Source organism: Pantherophis guttatus, chromosome 8 (assembly GCF_059756535.1).
Source record: "Pantherophis guttatus breed Tessera chromosome 8, ASM5975653v1, whole genome shotgun sequence".
Classification (NCBI taxonomy): Eukaryota; Metazoa; Chordata; class Lepidosauria; order Squamata; family Colubridae; genus Pantherophis; species Pantherophis guttatus.
Genome location: NC_142070.1, coordinates 64,532,533 through 64,557,534, shown reverse-complemented (window position 1 = coordinate 64,557,534; position 25,002 = coordinate 64,532,533). Strand labels below are relative to the sequence as shown.

General features: G+C 34.3%; 1 protein-coding gene across 8 annotated transcripts in view; it reads left to right on the top strand.

Moving 5' to 3' along the window:
- Positions 1-25,002, top strand: part of FSTL5 (follistatin like 5) — a 397,655-nt gene that overhangs the window by 320,118 nt on the left and 52,535 nt on the right. For 4 of the 8 annotated variants that reach the window (XM_034411436.3, XM_034411435.3, XM_087874885.1 and 1 more), the window contains 4 exons: positions 5,809-5,970; positions 7,625-7,759; positions 20,379-20,405; positions 24,688-24,806. In XM_034411436.3, coding sequence (XP_034267327.2) covers positions 5,809-5,970; positions 7,625-7,759; positions 20,379-20,405; positions 24,688-24,806 — 443 coding nt within the window. The remainder of the gene's footprint in view (positions 1-5,808; positions 5,971-7,624; positions 7,760-20,378; positions 20,406-24,687; positions 24,807-25,002) is intronic. The other 4 variants (XM_034411439.3, XM_034411437.3, XM_087874888.1 and 1 more) reach the window with 1 other exon arrangement.

The window sequence follows — 25,002 nt, the reverse complement described above, 5'->3', positions numbered from 1 at the left end:
GTTGTAGGTTTTTTCCCTGTCTTTGTTATGGTGGATGTTGTAGACATTTTCAATATTCGTGTAAAGCTTTCCAACCTTAACATCAATTATTAAGTTACTCCTTAATATCTCTTTTCCCCTCCAAACACTGCTTATACACCGCACAGCTTATATATAGTTATATTATATTATATTGCCAATTATCCCAATTGAGCAATTAATTCTTATTCACAGTATAAATCAATTTACTTATCAATCAAGATTTTAGTTTAATTTTCTTAATTTTCTAATTAGCAATCTTTTCAATTACCCCCTTTTTCAATCAGTCTATCTCAAACATACAGTCAACTCATTTGTTATTTTGTATAAAAATCAATCTTTCACTTTAACAATAATTCCTTATCTAACCACAATTTCACAATACAATTTATAGCTATAAAAATATTATCTACTTATATATTTCTTTTAAATATTAAACTTATTAACTAATTAAACAGTTCAAAATTAATAATTCACTTCCCTCTTGTCTTAATTTTTATTTTCTTTGGTCTTTGTTGTCTTCTTGCTTTACCTCTCTCGATCAGTTCTTTCACAGTCATAAAAACGCGATCTGTGTCCGTCTCAGTCTTTTTTTTTTTTTTTACTTCTCCCAGTAATCGGATCTCTGCATTCAGTTTTCAAATCTTTTTTTTAAACTTAAGTTCTTATTGTCCAAACTTATTTGTAAATCCAAAGTCCGAAATCCAGACAGGTCTTCTGTATCCATGAATTTTACCACTTAGTCCGGTATTTCAGTCTCTGCACTCAGTTTTCCGATATTTTGGGGTTTGAGTCAGTTATAGTTCCCAGGTTCAAACGGCTTGTCTATATCCACAGAGTCCACAGGCTGCTCCCTTTGCTCAGCTGTAAAAGTCTGCACTCACACCTGCTTCGAGCGCTATTTCTCTTTTTCTTATGTTTGCTTAGTCATTCTATGGGTTCCTCTCTTCCATGCTGTAGTTATTTCCCCTTTTTTCCTTCTCCTCTTGTACCGCCGCTATTGTAACTCACTTGTCTTCCTCTGATTCAATCGCGCGTCTCCTGTTTACCGCCTCTATTGTAAGTGATCTATCTGACAGTCACTCGGATTTGCTTCCACTATTTGCTTCGATCTAGGCGGGCACCATCACTCCTGTCCGCCAATAAGGCCGACTTCTTCTCCACCAATTTAAGAGGTTGATCGCTCGACCTCCCTGATGACAGTGCAACACCAGGGGGCTTTGCGAGTTCCTCTTTCGTTTCCCGATCCCTCCAAGTTCGGGAATGCCCTTAAGGAGCAATTAATGAGGAAATTTGGGTATCAGAGACGGAGCCTCCGTTTCCTCACCCGTTCGTGATGATGTCACCGCCGGAAGTCCCCCAGTTCACCTATTTTAACAACCTATTTTAATACTTTAGTTTGAGCTGCTTTCAAACTAGGATTCATAAAATATTATAAGCAGACTATCATTCCACTGTTCTTAAATTTTATAAGGGGAGGATTGTGTTTGCAAAAAATAAAACATAAAACCATTAATTTAAAATTTAAGACTAGCAGCTTTCCATTTCCCAAACTATTAATTTCCTTCGTTGGAATCTTCAATTAATAACTCTTCAGTGTATCTTTCAATACAAATTGTTTACAGTCATTCAGTATGATTGACATCTAAAATATGTTTTCTCTCCATTCTTGCACATGGAATTCATAGATAAAATCTGTCAGAACAGAATTGAACCATAAATAGAACAAATTCAAGTTAAGTATTAAAATATAAAGGCACCCTATAGCATAACAACAGTGACATTTAGTCAAGCAACTATACTCCTTACAATATAAAACACTAGTTATAACATTAGTTATAATTTAACTAATATATTCTCATATATACTGTACTTCTTTCATTAACTTGTTTGGATATAGTAGAAAAATATTTGTCATTACAAACACATAGGCATTTATCGACTGTCACATGACCAGAATTTGGTTGTTTGGCATGCAGCACCTATTTACAATGTTTACAGTGTCCTGGTGTCATGTGATCTCTATTTATAACTTTTCCAGCTTCCAGCAAGCAAAGTCAATAGGGAAAGCCAGATTTGCTTAAACATCACGATTTACTTAATAACTGCAGTGATTTCCTTAATAACTATGGCAAAAATGTTGTAAATTTAACAATCACTTTGCTTAACAACAGAAATTCTATTCTCAGTTGTGGTCATAAGTCAAGAACTACCTGTATTGCCATTTCAGCGCTGACAGTTGAAATGGAAAGAAAAGCATTTAATGCTACTGTAGGACTCATCCATAACTGCTCTGCAAATGACTACTTCTCTGTTTGAAACTTCTAGACAGTGAAACAGTGTCATTGCCTGACAATTAAGGAGCTACTAAAATCAACATGATTTTGATATTTCAAAAATTATTATCATTTTGTATATTACTGGGATACATCAAAATAATTTCTTTTTAAAAAATGATCAAGCTGAGCAAATTTCCTGCAAGCAGTTGGAAAAGATCTGAAAATTCTGCTTCGCATACATAGTATTAATTATTTATCTCTTATCATTCATATTGTCACATGTCAACAACTGAATTACAAGATAGAAATGGAGTAATGAATGCATTCTTCGTTTATTTGTTTAAAGCAAAACAAAAATATATGAGAATTAGGAAGTTATTTTTAATAGTTTTTCTTTGCAAAATTGTGCCCCTGTATGATTATACTAAAGTTTTTAAATAGGTTTTAGTGATAGGGAGAGAGAGAGAACCGATAGGCTGAGATCTCAACAGGCAATCAGCGGTGTTGTGATGCCTACCAGAATCCTTCCTTCTTTGCAATTGACAGTTAGTAATAGGGAACCAGAGAAAGCTGGGCCTTTAACACGCAGTCAGGCTGCAGCTAGGATAATGAAGCAGGAGAAAAAACTGCTGCCCTCCAATCAGGACACAGAGTTGCAGGTTAACCAGCATATGTCAGCAGCAGCGAACATAGAAAAGCGACAACTCTGATCTCGCAGCATACCCACAGCTTCTAAATTGAAAGTAGGGGCCCGATGATGACAAGTTAGAGAGCTTGTCGAAACGTTGCCAAAAAGAAAACTTTTAAAGTGTTGGTTAGGATTTTAGCCAGAGTTTCAAAAGACCTTACAAAGTGTTTTGTTGGGATTTTGGAGGATTTTAAGCTGGGATTTTAGCCAGGATTTTAAGTATTTCAACTAAGAGACTTTTAATGACGCGGGAAAACACCCGAGATTTTAACTTTTTACATACACACACCTGTGAAAACTTGAGAAGACATATATACATATATATCCAGTATACATAGACACACATATATATGAGTCACAGTGGCACAGTGGTTAGAGTGCAGTACTGCAGGCTACTTCTGCTGACTGCTGGCTTGCCTGCAATTTGGCAGTTCAAATCTTACCAGGCCTTCCATCCTGCCAAGGTGGGTAAAATTAGGACAATATGCTGACTCTGTAAACCGCTTAGAGAGGGCTGTAAAGTGGTATATAAGTCTAAGTGCTATTGCTATTGCTATATAGAGAACACACTTGTATAGAATTACAATGATTTGACAAAGAGAAGAATTGCAATGAAAGCTATAAATATTACTCAGCCAGAAAAAATAAATTCTGAAAAGAAAGTTATAAATACACTGAGAATATAGAAATAAGTAAGACTTCAAATATAGATGATATAACTGGAGAAATATTGAAATAATGGTGTGGTTTGCTTGAGATAGCTGTGCAACTTTTTAAAACGTCTGTATATGCACCTGAATTTACTTAGTGCTTGCATGAAGCGAATCGGTGGTAACACCAGGTGAAACCCACCACTGATCCCACCATATGTTTTGTGGTGGTGCAGTGGTCCATAGTTAAGACGCTGGACTTGTCAGCTGCAAAGCCAGCAACCCAGGTTGGAGACTCAAGTGCCATGCAATGGGATGAGCTCCCATCCTCGCCCCAGCTCCTGCCAACCTAGCAGTTGCAAAGCATGCAAATGTGAGTAGATAAATAGGTACCACTTTGATAGGAAGGTAACAGTGTTCTGTGACATGCTGGTCACATGACTGCAGAATTGTCTTTGGGCAATGCTGGCTGAATGGCCTTGAAACAGAGAGCTGCCCCTTATAGTCAGCAATGACTAGTGAAATAAAAGTCGCGGGGACTTTTTTAATCTTTATATATTATGTATCAGTCTTTCTTTGCTTTCACTCTTTAGAGATTTGGGTTTCAAGACTGATAACAGTTTTCAGGTCTCTTTATCTAGGTGTTTTCCTTTCAGGTTTCTTTAGTTTATAAAATTGCTTCTTTACCAGGTATAATATTCCTTTGGATTTAAACTATGAACCCCTCCATTTTACATTATGGTCTGACCTGTAACAGTACAGAGTTGGAAGGACCTTGGAGGTCATCTAGTCCAACCCCCTGCTCATGCAGGAGACCTGTACTAGGGATTCAAACTGCTGAACTGCTGACCTTTCTGATTGACAAGTTCAGTGTTTTAGCCATTGAGCCACCTCTCATGTGCAAAACTGATTTTTTTCCTTGTTTTAAAATTATGCTTATAACCTTTTTTTAATCATGCTTATTTTGGACCTGTTAACAGTGTATCCAAATTTGTCCAATCCTTAATCCCCTCAGTATCTTTAATTACTGTGGGAGTATTTATCTATAGCAAATACTATATTATAGTAAATCTATCTATAGTAAATTTCAATGTCTTTTGAGCAGTATTATAATGATTTGTTATATTTCTATACTCTACCTGCAAACTGGGTGTTTGCAGTTGTCAACACTAAGATTATGGACTCATGGATAAATTATGATGTAATTGTGGTTTTAAATTCTGCATGATTGAGGCAGGTATGAATATAAATCAATGGATGTCAGTTTTGGAGATAGAAAAATGGGATGGACAAAGCTAAGGTACCACTTTCTACATGCCATCTCATCAATGCCATCTCATTATGCTGGCCTGCTTCCTTGCTTCTGCTAACTAGCTAAACAACATAGACTTGTTGCTGAAAGTGTAGTCTCTGTACCGCATATATTAACTCCTGTGTCACCAAAAAGCCAGTTACTAGAGCCACAAAGCTCCATACTGCATAAAAGTGAGTCAATGGTTAATTCTGTCCCAATGATGAAGATGTCCAAGCTCAACAATCAATAAACAGAGAAAATAGAGCACATTGGCCCACAGGGGTTATGTCAGTGGTTATTCGTAAAGTCATAAAAGGAGGAGTAAATTCTTATTTTTTAAACAGTTTTGTAAAGTAGAAGTAAGAAATTTCCTATACCAATTGAGCAACAATTAGGCTCCCACCTGAATAATTTGAGGGCTGCTGTGTTATTTCTCCCTCGTTTTTGCTAGCTCTCCCTATCAGGTACAGGGTTTATATATTAAAATACTGATAGGAATCTTTTAGATATATTTAACTGAAACTGTCATAAATATGCATTGCTATTTTTACTACATTCTCTCCCAAAATTAAATAACTGCAGTACACAGCTATTTATATTCGAAGAATGACTTTTCCCAATCTGAACTCAGCTCAAGAAAGTTTGCCTCTCAATCAAAAACTTGAGTCATGAATCTCTGATCTGAATCAAGACTTATTTGCAAACCTAAAAATCATATATTGGATTGTTTGACAGAGCTATGTAGGGTTAGTTATCATATTCCATTGCTCTTTTCTTTGACATAATATATGAATATGGTTCTTATCATTGATTATTATAGAAATATTTCTATTTCTATTCATAATCTTTGCATTTGATGTACTTTTTTTTCTTACACAGTTCCACCCGTTATAAGAGTCTTCCCTGAAAGTCAAGCAAGGGAGCCAGGAGTGACAGCTAGTCTTCGATGTCATGCTGAGGGTATTCCCAATCCAGTGCTTGGTTGGTTGAAGAATGGAATTGATATAACTGCAAAGTTATCCAAACAGTTAACTCTTCAAGGTAAAGCATCTTTTAATAACATAATTTGTTATTTTCAAAAGAACTAATCTTTTTGGTGATGTACCATATTACGGTATGGTGATGTACCATACCGTATTTCATCTACTGTTCCAGTTGGTAAAGGAGACAGATCCAAACCTAGACCCATCTTATGTTCAGGACTTGGGTCTCTCATCGTTCACTTTCAATATCTACCGTGTTTCCCTGAAAATAAGACCCTGTTTTATATTTTTTTGAACCCCGAAATAAGCGCTTGGCCTTATTTTCGGGGAGGTCTTATTATTTTGAGGCATGTGGAGCAAGATTGGGCTCCTCTTGCCTTCTTACCTGATTTCCAGCTCTGCGTTTAAATATTTTTGGGGGGGGCTTGTTTTTGGGGGTAGGCTTATTTTAGCACATGCACTCAAAAGCCCGATTGGGCTTATTATCAGGGGATGTCTTATTTTTGGGGAAACAGGGTACATGAAACCGGTGATCATTCAGTAGCCCAGAGATGCTATGCATTTCCATTTAAATGTGAGGATTAGCAAATTTTGATGGATAATAGTTGGAACAGTTTATCTAAAGGGTACCTATTGCCATTTATTTAAAACTTTGCAAAAAAAAAACTTTATCTGAAATGTCAGATTTTATTGAGACTCAGGGACACTGGCCACACCTTCAGTAAGAAATCAATAGTAAATTTCAGCTTTATTTTTATAGAGTTATAATATTATCTTTCAAGAACTACAGTATTTTATTACATTAAAATTATTTTCAGGGGTAGAGGAACATTTTATACTTTTTAAAAATAGTATATCCGATTAGTATACAATTATATTAAATTATGTTGGGATTGATATAGTATAGCATATTTTTATTCCCAAATTCTAATAGTAAGAGAAAGTGAATTTTCACTAACAAACCTCATACTGTGGGCATAGTTTATATTTTTCAAAATAAAATACAGTAATCCTCTCTTATTATGCACTTGTTCTGTAATTGTTCAAACTTACCATGTGCTAAAAAAGGGGACTTACAACCAGTCTTCAAGATTCTGACTATCATAGCATGCCCACAGTCACATGATCACAATTCAGGTCTTTGGCAACCAGTGTGCATTTACAATCCATTTGAACTTTCACAACCGGCTTCTGACAAGCAAATGGGGACGCTGGCAGGTAGACACAAGTTGTGGTAGGTAGCTTTGTGCTGAATAATGATTTGCTTAATGACTGCATCTGATGGTTGTGATTGTGTTGCTTAGTGATGGAGTTACCAGTCCCAATTGTTAAATGAGTGCTACCTTTATAAGAAAGAGCAAACAATATAAATGGGTTAGATTAGAGCTGTGGTGCTACAGTGGTTAGAATGCAGTACTGCAGCTAACTCTGCTGACTGCCGGCTGCCAGAAGTTCATCAGTTTGATTCTCACCAGCTCAAAGTTGACTCAGCCTTCCATCCTTCCGAGGTCAGTAAAATGAGGATCCAGATTGTTGGGGGCAATATGCTGACACTTTAAACCACTTAGAGAGGGCTGGAAAGTACTGTGAAGCAGTATATAAGTCTAAGTGCTATTATGCAAAAAAAAACACCATACACTTAATTTTGTAATCCCAGTAACATGAGTAAAATAATAACTCATGTATATTTATATTTTTAATTCTGTGTACAGCAAATGGCAGTGAAGTCCACATTAGCAATGTACGTTATGAAGATACAGGAGCATACACTTGTATTGCAAAGAATGAAGCAGGAGTTGATGAAGATATTTCGTCCCTTTTTGTAGAGGATTCTGCACGGAAAACCCGTATGTAATATTTCTTTTTCATATCATGTACAAGAAAGGATATATAACAATATACATCATTTCAGAAGATTATTTTGTTCTGTTTGTTTGATTCAGAAATAAATATTTAAAAAGCGAGGCTTTCCGTGGGCCTCACTGTTATAAATTAATAATATGATAACAGAAAGTCAATATTATTACAAATTAAAGTCTAAACTGATAAGTAATTCAATATATATAAGCCACAAAAGGTAAGAGCACTGATTTTTCCTCACCCACCTCTGAAGCCCAGTGAACATAATGGAAAATTTTGGATATGGGGCACATTCCGTCCCACAGTCATTTTCTATCCATATATGAAACTAATTTGAAGCTGTCAGGATATACACAATAAATTAGCTGTAAGGGCCTTCCTGTAGATGATTCTTATTATAAAACTCAGACCTGATAATTTTATATTTTCCTATCACAATATTTTAGTTCCCAAGAGAATTTATTAGATGAAATTTAGTCTGTGAATTTCATTTTTTTATATTTATTTGTTTGTTAGTGGATGTCAGACACATTACAAACTTTTCTGACGAATTATTAAAATACAGATTGTAAATCCGAAAAGTATTATTGAATGAAGGGGCCATTTGCTAAAACATGGCTATTAATCATACCAATTGTCTCAGTTGCTTATTTGTACTGTTTTTGCTAACTCAGACGACAGAATGTCTAATTTATTGTAAATATATGATATATTCCAGCTTTAAACTCATTCCAGGTTTAAACTCATTCCAACTGATTCCACAGAGAATTTAAAAAGTAAAGTTCCCTCACCGGATTTAATTTAACTATTGGTGGCTCTCATGTTATTTTTTTAGCAACTATAAAGAAGAGGTGGTCACTGTTGCTTTCCAGAGTATTTTTCAAGTTCCCAATATAATCTATGAAACTGAGATATCTTCATTGCTTCCCACCATACTTTAACCACACCTGACTCTGCTTAACTTTTTAAAATCAGCCATAATTGATTCTGTGCTCCCACTTATATAAACTTAATTCTCCTAACAAGTAGATTATTCTCAGGTATGCAATAATAGAAACATACATTGTTTTCCCTTAACAAATGATAACATGATTTTCTGAATCCCTTCACCAATAATCAAAACAAAATTCTTAGAGTTCTTGTTCAATAATTATGTTCTAATAATTACATAATTTTGATTAGAATTGACTGGGTTTCAGCAATTGTGTATTGTTGTTGCACTGCTGCTGATGCTATTACTAGTGGTAGTCAGAGCCATGGAGTTTTAAAAGATTGAAAATTTATAGTGGTGCAAACAGTGGGAGCCACTAAGAAATGATGTTGCTACCTGCAAATAGTCTGAACTATAACTTACCTGTTCCTACGCTAAATTAAGTAATTGTCATCTAGCCTGGTAGTTAACACAGCTAGTGTGTTGTATCCAAGTGCTGTCATGAGCATTGGATCTAGCAGATCCATGCCTACTCCAAGCAGCTTCATTGACCTTCCACACCTTGTACAGAGGGTTGGAAAGCTTGTTGAATTGGTTCAATGTTGTAGGAGTAGGAGGACAATTGAAGAACCATTAAAATTGGCTCTCTATGAAAATTAGAAAAGAGGCAAATTTTCTTTCACCAAACCAAGTCACACCTAAATCTGAACTCTTAAATCTGTATATACAGAATCTGGCTCTTTCTATTGCAAAATTCCATTAAAATCAGAATGAAATCCATTTAAAATGTCGTAAGAATGGTAAGCTTCTTCCAAAGATGTTATCATTTGTGCAGGGCTTGTGATAAGACATAATATGAGGCAAGCACCCATCTCCTACTTACATTTACGTAAGTATTTGTCTTTTCTCTGTTGAGGTAGAATGGACAAGGCAAAGTCATTCATATTCCAAGCACAGAAATTTCATAGATGCAACATTTTCCCTGTGTAAAATGGCAATATCTCATAGTACTAACTCAAGATAAACTATAAATCCACATATTGCTATGTCAGCATCTTAAAGAAATGGATCATGTACAGATAATTGTAGAATTAATTGGTTGCCATATAAATGAAGAATAACTTTTCGGTCTCTTTGAGATTAAAAATGTATTAATTTATAGCCTTCTTGAATTATTACAGATTTTTTTTAAAAAAAAACTGTTAATGATCATGGGGTTGTTTTTATTTTATTTATTTAATTGACTTAGGGGTCCCCAACCCTGGACCACAGACTAGTACTGGTCCACGGCCTCTTAGGAACAGGGCTGCATAGTTGGAGGTGAGCAGCAGACACCCAGTGGCCAATGTAAAAATAATAATATAGGTTTCTCATTAGCAGTCTTGGACAATTGTAAAGTTCCCCAATGTACTTGCAGGATCCATTAGCTCTGATAGTTGGCTTGCTTTACAAATCTCTAATTATATTTGTATATCACAATTTTAAGGGTCCTGCCACTACTAGAGGGCCCTTTCTACAAAACTGGCTATAATTATATGGTTGTCACTTTACTTGACAAATGAATGCATGTTAAGTACATGATCTTTATGGTTTAAAAGCTTTGAAATGTTCTCTTACTACAGAATGTACTAAAGTAAAAATTTTCCCAATATGAAGTGCTAATCTCACACACATTCTTATCAGAATCCTGGAAATGTTTGTTTGAAGTACAGATATCGTTCATTTTGCTATTAAAGTGAGCCATGGGAAAACTAGCTTTTACTGACTATGATAAAGATTCTCACGGTATTTTTTTAATTCAGATTTACTGAAGTGAAAGATACAAGACTTCAATTTCTTATCCTTTTGCTTTCTTCAACAGTTGAATCTATTAACATGAAACAAATCTTTGAAACACTTACATTAAAGTTGCATTTAAAATTAGATTAGACTTTTTAGGCATAATAATATATTATAGAATTGCCTATTGGGAGATTAACATACAGTGTTTCCTAGAAGTCTGAATATGTGTATGTGCAATCATAGCATAACCTGAGATTTAAACACATAATAATTAATGATATAAAAGATTTCTTGGTAAGCACTAAACTATAGAAGCCTTAGTTTCAGAACAAAATGTGGGTTTAATGTGACTTTAATCTCAATTTAATCTAAGTAATTATGACTTCCATTCTAGAATATATATCTTGTGTAAATCACTTGATTTCAGAAAATCTTCCTGGATGAAATGACAATCCAATGCAATTTAATATTAAAATATTAAATATTAATAATATAATAATTGGACTAGATAACCTACAAGGTTCCTTCCAACTCTGTTAGTCTATATTTTAACATACAAATTGTGTTAATCTAATAAAGTGGCAATTATTTATAAAGTTTGAATTAAACTACCTTTAGCATAGTTGTTGTAAGTCTAAAAGCGCACCCATTAAAGTATGATAAAGACCTGCTCCCCACTCTCTGTCATGAATTGGAAGATCACATTACGTGAACCGTACAGTCTTATAACTTTGGCTGGCTTTTTTATTACACTCAGATATTAACTATTAAAGTATACATCGATGCTGCATTTATTTTATTTTATTTATTTATTATTTTGTTTAGAAAAGAAATATAGTCCTAACAAGTGCTCCCTATACCAGCTTCATTGAAATGAGAAAACAATTTTTAATATATTTCCCATGCTAGTGAAAAAGTATGGTTCCTGATGTTACGGCAATATTCACTGAGCCGTAGCATATAAATAAACATTGGCCTTGTTTTAATACAGGTAATCTACAGTTCAAATTATTTCTCTGAATACAGTTGGGAAAAAGTTTTGCATTTATCTCTAGATGGCTTTTATATCTGATGCTGAATTAATATCGATTATACATATTTTAATCTTTGCTACCTATTACATTTGGTTCCTCACTTTGCACATTCAGCAACTGTGATTCTGTAATATTAATGAAGTAGCTTCTCTAAATCCTTTCATCTGTTCATTCACTGCAAGCCAGAAATTATCTAGTACTTGCATTCTCTTCAGTAGATAATTTTCTAATAGAAAGGCTTTTTTTCTATCTCAGAGCCTTACCACCAAGAAAGAGATTATGTGATCTGAATGCTAGGAATCTCTAGATTTATAACTATTCTTTGTTTTGTGCAATGCAGGATGAGGCTAAAAGCTATTTTGATTCATTTGGTGCATAAGTGACTTCTGAAATTCGAAACATGTAGCAAAAGTAAATTATATATAACAACTGTCTGCTGCATCTTATTTCAACAATATATATTGTATTTGTCTCATTCAAAAAGGAATAAGTTGGGCTGCTGATTTGATGTCTAAATATATAGTGTTAAACAAGGATGTATGTCTAAGGTTACTAACTGATTTCTGTAAGCAGCAGTTTTTAATGTCCTAAGATCTAAAAATAAATCCTGAAATATTATTGTAGTGTCTATAGATTTTAAGAGAAAAGGAATTTAATTCATATATTTTTACTCTTAAATCTGAGTAATTACAGTAGTTGCTTAATATAGAAGAAGAAAATAACAGTTCTCAAAAGAAACCAGCATGGCTGAATAAAGAACTCTCTTGACAAATTGAAAGGCAAAAAGGACAAGTATAAAAAGTGGAAAGAGGGACAAATAACTAAGGCAGAATAAGAGCCTTGGTAGTACAGTGGTTTAATGCACCCTGTTATTAACACAGCTGCCTGCAATTTCTGCAGGTTCGAATCTTACCAGGCTCAAGGTTGACTCAGCCTTCCATCCTTTCTAAGGTAGGTTAAATGAGGACCCAGTTTGTGGGGGCAATAAGCTGACTTTGTATAAATATACAAAAGTATGAAGGCTATTGCTTAACGCATTGTAAGCCGCCCTGAGTCTCCGGAGAAGGGCGGCATATAAATCAAATTAAATATATATATATATATATATATATATATATATATATATATATATATATATATACATACATACATACATACATACATACATATATATATATATACATACATATATACATACATATATACATACATATATACATATATACATATATACATACATATACATACATACATATATATACATATATATATATATATATATATATATATATATATATATATATATATATATATATATATATATCAGCAAATAGCCCGAGCCTGCAAAGATGAAGTGAGGAAAGCTAAGGCTCACAATGAACAAAGGCTTGCGACAAAAGTAAAAAATAACAAAAAAAGCTTCTTCCAACATGTTAAAAACAAGAAAAAAGCCAAGGAAACAATTGGTCCATTGCTGGGAGATAGTGGCAAGAAGGTGACAAGAAACAGTTACTTAACTCATTTTTTGCATCTGTATTTACACAAAGGGAAAAATCAGTCCAACCAATCAAAAACAGCATCACAAAAAACAGACACAAGTTAAAATAGGGAAGAAAATGGTAAGTTAGCACCTGTCTACCGGAGACGAGTTCAAATCACCAGGACCAGATGGACTATACCCCAAGGTTCTGAAGAAACTGGCAGACGAGATCTTAGAACTCAGAACTATATCTTTCAATATAGCACTTGAGGACTGCCAGAGGACTGGAAAAGAGCTGATGTAGTTCCCATCTTCAAAAAAGGAAAAAAAAATAGATCCAGGAAACTACAGACCTCTCAGCCTGACCTCAATACCAGGGAAGATTCTGGAAAAGATAATCAAGCAACGAATCAGTGAACATGTAGAAGCAAACAAAGTAATAACCAAAAGCCAACATGGGTTTGTCAAAAACAGATCATGCCAGACTAATCTTATTGCATTCTTTGAAAAAGTGACAAAATTAGTGGACCTGTCAATATAATTTACTTGAACTTCAGTAAGGCATTTGACAAAGCAGACCATAACCTACTACTAGATAAAATAGAAAAATGTGGGTTAGACAGCATCACCACCAGATGGATTCGTAACTGGCTGACAAACCTCATTCAATGTGTAGTCCTCAATGGAACTGCATCTACATGGAGGGAAGTATACAGTGGTGTACCCCAAGGCTGTTTTAGGCCCAGTACTCTTCAACATCTTCATCAATGATTTGGACGAGGGGATAGATGTGGAACTCATCAAATTTGCAGATGACACCAAGCTAGCAAGAATAGCCAACACTCCGGAATATAGGCTTAAGATACAGAAGGATCTTGACAGACTTGAACACTGGGCACTATCTAACAAAATGAAATTCAATGGTGAAAACAGTAAGGTTCTACATTTAGGCAAGAAAAACAAAATGTATAGGTACAGTATATGTGGTATCTTGCTCAATAGTGGTGACTGTGAGAGGGATCTTGGAATCCTAGTGGAGAACCATCTAAATATAAGCTAGCAGTGTGCAGCAGCTGCCAAAAAAGCCAACACACTTCTAGGCTGCATAAACAGAGGGATAGATTCAAGATCATGTGAAGTGTTAATACCACTTTATAATTCCTTGGTAAGGCCACACTTGGAATGCTGCATCCAGTTTTGATCGCTATGATGTAAAAAAGATGTGGAGACTCTAAAAAGAGTGCAGAGAAAAGCAACAAAGATGATTAGAGGACCAGAGGCTAAAACATATGAAGAACGGTTGCAGGAACTGGATATGTCTAGTTTAATGAAAAGAAGGACCAAGGATGACATGATAGCAGTGTTCCAATATCTCAGGGGCTGCCACAAAGAAGAGGGAGTCAAGCTATTCCCCAAAGCACCTGAAGGCAAGACAAGAAGCAATGGGTGGAAACTAATCAAGGAGAGAAGCAACCTAGAACTAAGGAGAGATTTCCTGAGAGTTAGAAAAAATAATCAGTGGAACAAATTGCCTGCAGAAGTAGTGAATCCTCCAACACTGAAAGTTTTTAAGAAGAGATTGGATAACCATTTGTCTGAAGTGGTGTAGGGCTTCCTGCCTAGGCAGGAGTTTGGATTAGAAGACCTCCAAGGTCCCTTCCAACTCTGTTATTTTGTATTCTGTATTTATATGCAATTAGTTTAAAAGAAATGCTTTAGAAATTAAGCTCCTAAAATCCATTCATACAGGGAGTCCTTGATTTACAACAATTCATTTAGAGACTATTCAAAGTTACAAAAGCACTGAAAAAAGTGACTTATGACCATTTTTCACATGATTTTGTAGTGTCCCTATGGTCATGTGATATAATTCAGATGCTTGGCAACTGGCTCACATTTATGATGGTTGCAGTTTCCCGGGGTCATGTGATCCTCTTTTGTAAACTTCTAGCAACCAAAGTCAATGAGGACGTCAGATTCACCTAACAACTCTGTTCCTAATTTAACATCTGCAATAATTCACTTAAGAACTGTGGGAAGAAACATTGTAAAATGGGACAAAATTCACTTAACAAATGTGTCACATAACAATAGAAATGTTGGGCTCAATTGTGGTTATAAATTGAGGACTATCTGTAATATCAAATATTATATATAAAAAAATGTGTGTGTGTGTGTGTGTGTGTGTGTGAGAGAGAGAGAGAGAGAGAGAGAGAGAGAGAGAGAGAGAGAGAGGGAGGGAGGGAGAGAGAAGAAATGTATCAAAATATATAAAGAAACTTTCAACCTCAGAAGAGTTGAAAGTTCAATCCTAGGCAGCAACAGATATTTATCGGGCCTGTGGAGATTGTAGCTGATTCTGACAACGAGAAGGCTGGTGTAGTGCTGCACCAGCAGCCTGTGCAGCTGGCGCTCGAGTAGGACAATGAGGAGGCTGGAGAAGATGTGATGCCAGAGGCAGGGATTAAGCCAGGGCCTTCAGAACTTCCAGAAGCTTCTTTAAGTGAAGAGGACGAAGAGGAGGAGCCTCTTCTCAATGCACGGGCGCGCAGAGCTGCCAAAAGGCAGGAGTGGCTCCTCAGGAGGAGGTCTCCTCGAGAATAAGGCTTGGGGCTAATTGGCCACTCTCTTAGCCTATTTAAGAAGGAACGCCGCTTGCAACAAGCTGTAGAGAACAACTTTAGTTCACTCTCTTTCGTGTCTGCAAAACTGCTTCTGGGCTTTCTGCCAACTCTAGTAAGACTGTGATTACCTTATCTTAGAATTCTGGTATACTGTTAAGACACTTCATTAACAGCCTTTGAATGATAAAGACTAAGTTATTTTGAGTAAATAAGCTTTGTATAGAGTTTGTGTGTGCTGCGTTCTTTGGGGTCTGTAGCTGGGGCAGAACAGGGGCACAAAGAGAAAATATCTCCAGTAAACTGTGTAGGCATCGCAAAATGGCCTATTTCCAAGAAATTGACAGATTCACATAATTAATCTATTTACATCATTTAACTATTTTGCTTATCAAATTCAGTTGTGAAGATTTGAATTACCATGAAATCTTACACTGAATGCAAAATGTTTAGGCTTTTGTACATTTTTATTCCTTCTATGTTAGAGGATATACATTTATTACCTTTTTACTTGATTCAAGTTGGCTTCTCTTTCTCTTTCATAATCTGGACCAATTGTCTCAGTATTATTAAATGTGCCAATTCAGTTAAAATTTTGAAACTAAAATTAGATCAAACTTTGAACATGGAAAATTATTCAAGTTATTTAAATTATAAATGATATCTGAGAGAGGTTGATACAAATTATTTCTTGGAGTTTCTTAAGATCTTAATTGTTTCCTGACATCAAATCCCAACAGATGCCAATTTTCCCAGTTGAAAAGCTATTTAAAGCAGAAGTCGGAAAATAATAATTCTTGTTCAATAAATGTTATTCCAGAGTAAATCTAATTAAATATGATTCTTAACATCATTATTACTCTAAATCTGAAAAACTTAAAATATGATTTTTTTTTATTCCAAAGACCCATATGCTACTGCTTCTTTTCCTAGAGAATTTTAGTGGTTGACTATCTACTCTAAAAGTGAAATGAAACCAAACAAAAGGAAGTAGCATATAATAAAGTTTACATTTTAAATATCTATGCCAAATTACTGATATTTGTAAATTTGAAGAAAGAGATAGATAGATAGATAGATAGATAGATAGATAGATAGATAGATAGATAGATGATGGATGGAAGATATATACTGTATTTTAGGTGTATAAGATGCATTTTTCCCCCTATAAAAGTGGGTGAAAATTTGGGTGTGTCTTAAACACTGAATGTAGCCCCGCCCAGCCTCTGAAACGGAGGTTTTCAGAGGCTGAAAAAAAAGCCTCTCAAACAGAGATTTGAGAGGCTGGAAAAAAAGCAAGGCACAGAGCTCACAACCAACGAACCTATTGTTAAAGTTCATCTCTGGGAACAGCTGATTGGGTTATTCCGGGAGGCCATCCATCCCCAATCAGCTTTTTTCTTATTTTCCTCTCCAAAAACTAAGATGCATCTTATACTTCAGTGTGTCTTATAGTCCAAAAAATATGGTAGATACAGTAGATAGACAGACAGACAGACAAAGAGAGAGAAGAGAGAGATACATCAGTACATACTCAGGATTGGCAGATAAAACAACCTTATGTTTCATTATATTATTGTAACAGGTATCCTTTTTGTGCCATCTGGAAAATCTTTCCGACTATCAAAAAACATGACAAATGCCTAAGAAGTTGGATCCTTCATCATCATTTGGGTTCTATATTATGTTTTGTTGTGTGTCCCACTAGTAATTAGAGCTATCAAATCTGGATTGCCAAGATTTAGATAAACATTATATAGCAGCAAAATAGTAGAGAAAATGCTGTTTTTTAAATTGAATAGTTATGCACATTTTTGCAACTGAGATATGATAGTAGTTCTGTTGGTAACATAGTATTATTGACTATTGTAACACGCTCTACATGGGGCTACCCTTGAAGAGCATCCTGAAGCTCTAGTTGGTGCAAAATGCAGCAGCCCACAAGGTTTTGTGCAGACCCCAGTGTGCACATCTATCACCTCTCCTGCCGGAGCTGCATTGGTTGCTGATTTGCTTCCGGGTGCAATTCAAGGTGCTGGTTGTCACCTTTAAAGCCCTTCATAGCTTGAGACCAGGTTATCTGAGGGACCGTCTCCGGTCACATTGGTCTACCCAACCAATCAGAGCGGGGAGGCAGGGAATGCTGCAGGTCCTATCCCCAAGGGAGATACACCTGGTGGAACCTTCTCAGTGGTGGCTCCCTCTCTCTGGAACATTATTTCCCCAGAGATTAGAACGGCCCCCACTCTAATTCTCTTCCAGAAGGTGCTGAAGACCTGGTTCTGCCAGTGGTCCTGGGGAAAACAGAGTGGGATGGAGCCCATTAAATGGCTCATGTGATTGGCTGTTGCTGGGGCGGGATGTGGGGAGTGGGGGTGATTTTATTACATTATTTGATTTGATTTTTTTATTAGTTTCACTGTTTTTAAATGTGGTTTTTATATTCTATATGCTGTCTTGAGTCGCCATGAGTGAATAGATGGAAATATAAATTTAATAAATAAATAAATAAATAATAACAACAGTATGCATCCTAAACCAGACCTAGTCGATAAAGCCAAGTGTATTCTACTATTTATTTACTGTATGTATGTATCAAAGCTAAACTAATGTGATTATCTTAAATAAGGATTTAGAGTCCCTTCTGATAAAAAGAAATGTCACCTGATTTCATTATGTATTCCAAATGATAGGTATGTATAAATTAATAAAAGTGTATTTGCATAGTTGTTGCTCTGAGTTTATGTCATGAGACAGAAGTTTAGGTTTAAGTTTTATCTTTTACATTATACAGGTATGTTCTGTATATTTGTTGTCTATAATATTTGTTTGAAAATAAGGTATCAAATAACTTATACATAGAACTGTAGTCTTAAACTGATATCCATTATCATTTTAGTTACAGTTGTTCATATGATTGGCATGTAAACAAAAATCCTACATATGTATTTTATTTCTTTACTTATTAATCACATTTATATAATCACCCTTCTTTTAATAAAGTGATTCTAGGCACCTTATAATAAAAATCATCATACAAAGCTAGATGTTCAAAACTATAATAAAGAGACATCAAGAATTTTATTGACAGCAAGCTAGTGGAAAAACTATCTTAATAAAGTTAACAAAATACAAAATCCTATAGTGAGAGTCCAATCTAGATGTAATTCAAATCAATTCTTTTCACTACCCAGGAATGCATCACAACTATGAAGAAACAAAAGTTATTCAAAGCAAAGGATAGATCAAAGGAAAAAGACAGGAATAAACCACATAAAATCCAGCAAGGAGTTAGAATAAATCAGATTCAACCAGTTGGCTAACTTTTAAAGATAAAAAGAAAAGTAAAATAGAAATTGCAAAAAGTTCAGTTAAAACTAAAGCATGTTTTTTTCAAAAAAAAAATCATTTGAGAGCAAGATATGGAAACCAAACTTTATGGCCATTCCTACTGGGAACCGCAATCTTCAAGATTTGTTTTCCCAGGTGGGTCCATGATCATCCCAAAGTTGTCTCAGCTTTCCTAGGTGCTCCAGTTCAAATCCAGGGAGGAGCAGCACCAAAGAAACAGCTTTGGCAGCAAAATCAGCTGATTGTTGGCAGGAGAGAAAGATCACCCTGCTGTTCAATACACCAACTTGTGGGAAGTCCCAATATTGAAATACTATTAATCATCTTGTTCTTTTTTTCCCTTCTGTTCTACTTTGGAGTATTGTTTCTTATGCAGTTTTTAAGTTGTCTACTGTATTGTGATTTTGTTTATATTGTGACCTTAAAGTATTTTGTATTTGGGCAGCACCAAATGTAATGAATGAATGAATCAATCAATCAATCAATCAATCAATAAACAGTAATTATGCATTGAGTTTATAAAAGTATATATATAAATTGAGATTTCTTTTCTTTCCCTTTGCCAAAAGTTAGAAGCCAATTTTTTTTTAATTTTTTAAATTTAATTTTATTTTTATTTTTTTAATTTGATTTATATGCCGCCCTTCTCCGGAGACTCAGGGCGGCTTACAACGCGTTAAGCAATAGCCTTCATACTTTTGTATATTTATACAAAGTCAGCTTATTGCCCCCACAAACTGGGTCCTCATTTCACCTACCTTAGAAAGGATGGAAGGCTGAGTCAATCTTGAGCCTTGGAGAGATTCGAACCAGCAGTAAATTGCAGGCAGCTGTGTTAATAACAGGGTGTGTAGACCACTGTACTATCAAGGCTCTTATATCACGAATTACAATTTCAATGTGATTATTTTGTTTACATGTACACATACACATAAACACATTTTTGTGTAGTTGTTTTGTATCAGAAAAATCCAAAGACCTTCATATAAATTTTATTCATTTCAACAGTCTGAAATTCATAGGTATGAATAGATTCATAGATATGTTATCTGCATAAATTCATAGATATGTTATCTGCATGAATTATAATTAAGTCCTCCTTTCTAAATTTTACTGGTCATTTCAAAGCAACAGGCAGCATAAGTATTCCTAAAGTCTATATGTTTGTTTGAAAAATAACTAAATAAAAGTAATGTTTACATTTGACCACATATAATTTCTACTGAAAATTGCCAAAATGAAGTAAATGCCAGTTATAGAAAAGAATATATATAAGTAACGAACAATATACAGATTTTTAAAAAATATACAAGTACATGAGCAAAATATATCACTCATTTTTTTAAAAAAATGTGCAGTATCACTCTTAATTATTTTTATTTGTTCTTTCTCCCTTACATGCTGCAGTTGCTAACATATTATGGAGAGAGGAAGGTACAATTAGCTTTTTCTCCTTTCTATAATAATGAACTTGTGTCATATACATGTTATTTCTTTCAAGCACACAATAGCGATAGTTATTATATTTTAATTAAGTCTTCATAAATTGCTGCTTCAGTTTAAATTGCTTGTCATTGCAAATAGTATAATATGGTTATTTTCATTCAGAGAAAAATTCAGTATCTACGGGGCATTATGCTGGCAACTTGAGAGCACCCTGACATATGCATTATCACAAGTAAATTCCAGTGGAGGATATTTTCCTAAATATGCCCTTCTGCTTTCATAAATCATCTAGCTAATTATGTTATCTATTGTCAGAATGTTGACTGAGGGGTATTATCATCTTTTTTGTAAAGAATGATATCTTGTGAATCTTGTAAAAAAATTGTGTTGTCTGGTACCTTGAAGTTACAAACCTATTGATCTTTTTAGCTTGCAAAATTGGCAAATAGATAAAAAGAGCTTAATACCCTAATCATTGCTTTGAATAAATAATATATAAGAATGGACTTAAAATTTTAATATAACTATCAAAATTTTTAAAAAATGTTTCTCACATGCAAAACCTATTTGGATTATCTCAATGAAATATTTTAAGCATCAACATTCAACTTAAGTGCATACAATATAGCAAATAACTAGTTAAAATTTTTAAACAACAGATTCCAAAAAACTGATGAATTGAACTGAAGTTTAAATAACAATAAATGTGATAGAGATAAATCTTTTAAAACATACTTCTATGGAATCTATGAAACACAAATAATATATTGTATGTTTTAAGAGATTTGTGATTTTGAAATGTGAAGTTTTACTAAATCTAATAGTAAGACTCATTCACAAGATGATCTTCTTTTTGTTGTCTCCTACTCCTTTGCCTCTTATAGTGGTTTAATCTGCAGATATTATTTGGTCGCTGTTCCATGGTGTGAAAATATTCACTTACTAATTTCTTAGTGTAAAACTATAAAAGCTGCCTAGTTTCTTCTAACTCATGCTCCAACCACATAACTATAGTATTTTACTAATTTAAAGCAAATGTATTCATTTGATATAAGACAGGGATATGTTAAAACGAATTACAGAAACATGTAGTAAGATTAGGGTCACATTGAACGTTTATGGATGTCTCTGCTATTAGTAAAGTTTTTATATTTTCATAGTCAGAATAGAACAGAACAGAACAAAATAACAGAGTTGGAAAAGACTTTGGAAGTCTTCTAGTGACTACCGGTAGTCCAACCTCCTGCCCAGGCAGGAAACTCTATACCATTTCAGACAAATGGTTGTCCAATCTCTTCTTAAAACTTGTCCAATAGAAGACAATATATGTTATTCAAGGTTGAACTTTGGGTTCTTAGTGCTCTCTTAATTTGGTTTTTCTCTTGTAGATATTTTATTATCATATTAGCTAATGCCATCAATATGAAGGACAGTGAGTTTTATTGGATGTTTATACATAGTAGCTTGGCTTGTCTGTCTTATTGAAATTATGGTGCCTTTCTTTATGGTGCCTTAATTGGGATATGGTTTCCTCCTGATTGTTTATCTAGTGCTGTTTTCTACTTCTTTGAGTGTTGACTCCTGGGGAAGAGGAAGTACTGGTGCTGGGATGTGTTCTAGGAGATTTGTTTACTTCCTAGGGTTTTGACTGTGTTTGTAAAATGTTATGTGAGTGGGGTTTATTTCTACATGTCTATTGATGATTGATTTGTCTGAGTATCAAGCTTGTAGAAATTCCTCAGAATTTTACATTTCTTTCATCTAAGATGTTCAATTTGTGGATTTGGGTGTGGATTTGAAAACACTTTGTTAATGAACATTGTTTTTCAAAAACTTGGGTCTCTAATTTGCCATTGCTTCCTCTGCTAATGACAATATCCAGAAAAATGGTGTATTGTTGATGCCTTATTCTTCTGTAAATTTTATTATTTTCTTGATGCGTTGATTGACTTTCTAATTGCTTCTTTTTATTACGATGAAAGTGCCATCTAAATAGCAAGACAAGCATATTTTCACTTGTATGTGTGAAATTGTTACTGCTACTAGACATTGCATCATGGTCTCAGCTATGATTCCTAATAGTGGTGATCCCATGGGTGTTTCCCTCTTAAGGTATATTTGTTGAGTTAAAAGTAGGTGGCAAGATGAAGGTTAGTCTATGAGTTCCATGGATATTGATATTGAAATCTTGGTGTACTCTGTTAAGGCTGAAAGTGGTGTATAGTACTGCTGCAATGGATTCTATTGCTAGTTCTGTATCTATGGATAGGAAGCGTTCTGGACATCATGTAAAAACCATAATTTCATCTTCTGTTCTTAGGTCTTTGATTTTCTGGAGGCACAATAGTGGTGAATTGATAGAGTATTCCCTCCTATCTATGAGAAGTCCAAGTTTTTTGGTGAGTTCATAGCTATATTGTATGATGGGGACCCTGATAGTGATATGTTTGGACAAAATGTGTTTGCGGTATTTCATGGCAATGAAATTAGGTATTTCATGGCAATGTTTGAGAGAATATTGTGTTCTTGTTCACTTGAATGAAGTTAGATTACTTTCAGAAGCTTGATTTACTCCTCGCTGCATCTGGAAGAGAGACAAAGAGTCTAATTGCCAGAAATATTTGATGTATGATTGCATCCTTTTAAACATTGGATCCTTTTAAACATTGGATATTCAAAGTCAATATAAAGGACTATAAATAGAATATACGATTGGATATATTTCACTGGGTAGGAAACTGATAGGGATATATGGATGTCTGAATGGGACTGGTGTGTTTGGACCCTATTTTTATAGGATTTGTAATAAACTGTAAAAATTATTACATTTGGAGATATGTTTGTTTAAGTCTTTTTATATTGCATTCAGTATTTAAATTCTGCTTCAGTTATTTCGTACTGTGATAGTAGAGATTATAATGTATTTCTGAAAGTGTACCTGGCTATCTTTGATTAAGGAAAGTGTGAAGGAAAATAAAATAACTGATGTTATTTAGCCTCACAATGAAAGATCTCCAGAAAGACATCCAAGTCCAGAGAATACCAAGAACCCAGTCTGTCATTCCAAATGACAAAATAATTGCTTCTTTGCTTAAAAAAAATTCTTAATTGTTAATTTTTTTTCCTGGATCATCATTTTTTCTGAGTGTTAATCTTTTCTCTAGATTTATGAATGGCTATAAAATTGAATACAAATATTGTCTCTATCCTTAGTTTCATCTTCATTTGTTAAAAATCAAGAGGATTTCTAAATGGAAATAGAAATACAATAAGAATTTTATATCCTTGTAAATTGCCTATAGTTGTTGCGGGCTCTGTAGCAGTGAAAGATTTGAAGAATTTGCAGTACTTAAAATAATATGAAGGAGGGAGTTTCCCATTATATCCTGAGACAAAAAAGTTACAATGGATTTTACAGGAAGTAGATTTGGTGTGTCCCTCTCCCTGTAATCTGTTACCTAATGGACAGTAATCCAAAGGAAGTATTTAATCTCTTTTCTTCCCTAGAAAAGAATGGGAAGTACATCCCAAAATGCACTGTGATGAGAAGATATATTCCATTTTTTTAAATATTTCAAAAGCCTGATTTATACCCAGATAAACCAGTCTTTTTGGAGGGTAGAAGTTTTTTTCTTGGTGCTTTCTCCAAAATTAAATTAAATTCATTTCCATTGCTGGATCTGGTCTTAAAAAAATTGTACAAAAATTTATCAGGTCAGAATTCCAGTCTTAAAAGTATATGGCCTGCTCAATACTAGTTTTCATTTTGGCATCCTGTGAAATATATTATCTTAAAAAATACCATCCCTGAAACTCTAGTTGTTAGATCAGTTATACAGATCATCCACTAATATTTATATTGACAGGATTATGTTCTCCTAAAGTAAAGTCATGATTGGTGCAATACGTAATATATGCTACCGTATAAGTAAAATGCTATTTTTAAAAATCATATTATACCATTATTATTTTTCTATGGTTTCACATAACTTTAATCCTTTTCTCAGATATGGGATAATGGCATGTATAGTATAAGGGTTATTTCCATTTTACTTAAAAATAATTTCAGAGTAATATTTATGAGGTCATTTGTTTGTCATTGAGGCTATTACATGAACTCTTGAATCTACATTTTTAAAAACCCTATAGAATCAGAACTACTAATTTCTCATGCATTAATAAATCAGTCTCTTTGGCTTCTAATTAAGGTTTTGTTTAATCATTATTCATTAGGTATTTAATATACTTTAACATGTTTTTCGCTCCTAAGGTCTGGGAATTGGTAATATGTTCTATGTGTTTTATGAAGATGGAATCAAAGTGATACAACCAGTAGAGTGTGAATTCCAGAGACACATTAAGCCTAATGAAAAGCTCCTTGGATTTCAGGCAAGTATTCTTGAAGTACAGTTATTAAGTTTCTATTTATTTTTTTTTTACCTCAGTAATGAAATCTGCCAAACACTGAAGATGTTCTTTCAAAAAAGGATGAAAGACATTCTTCATTATCACTGTAATTTCATTATTTGTATCCTAAGAATCAGGACCACAGGAAAAACTACAGTATTAATATGTGCATGCTTGT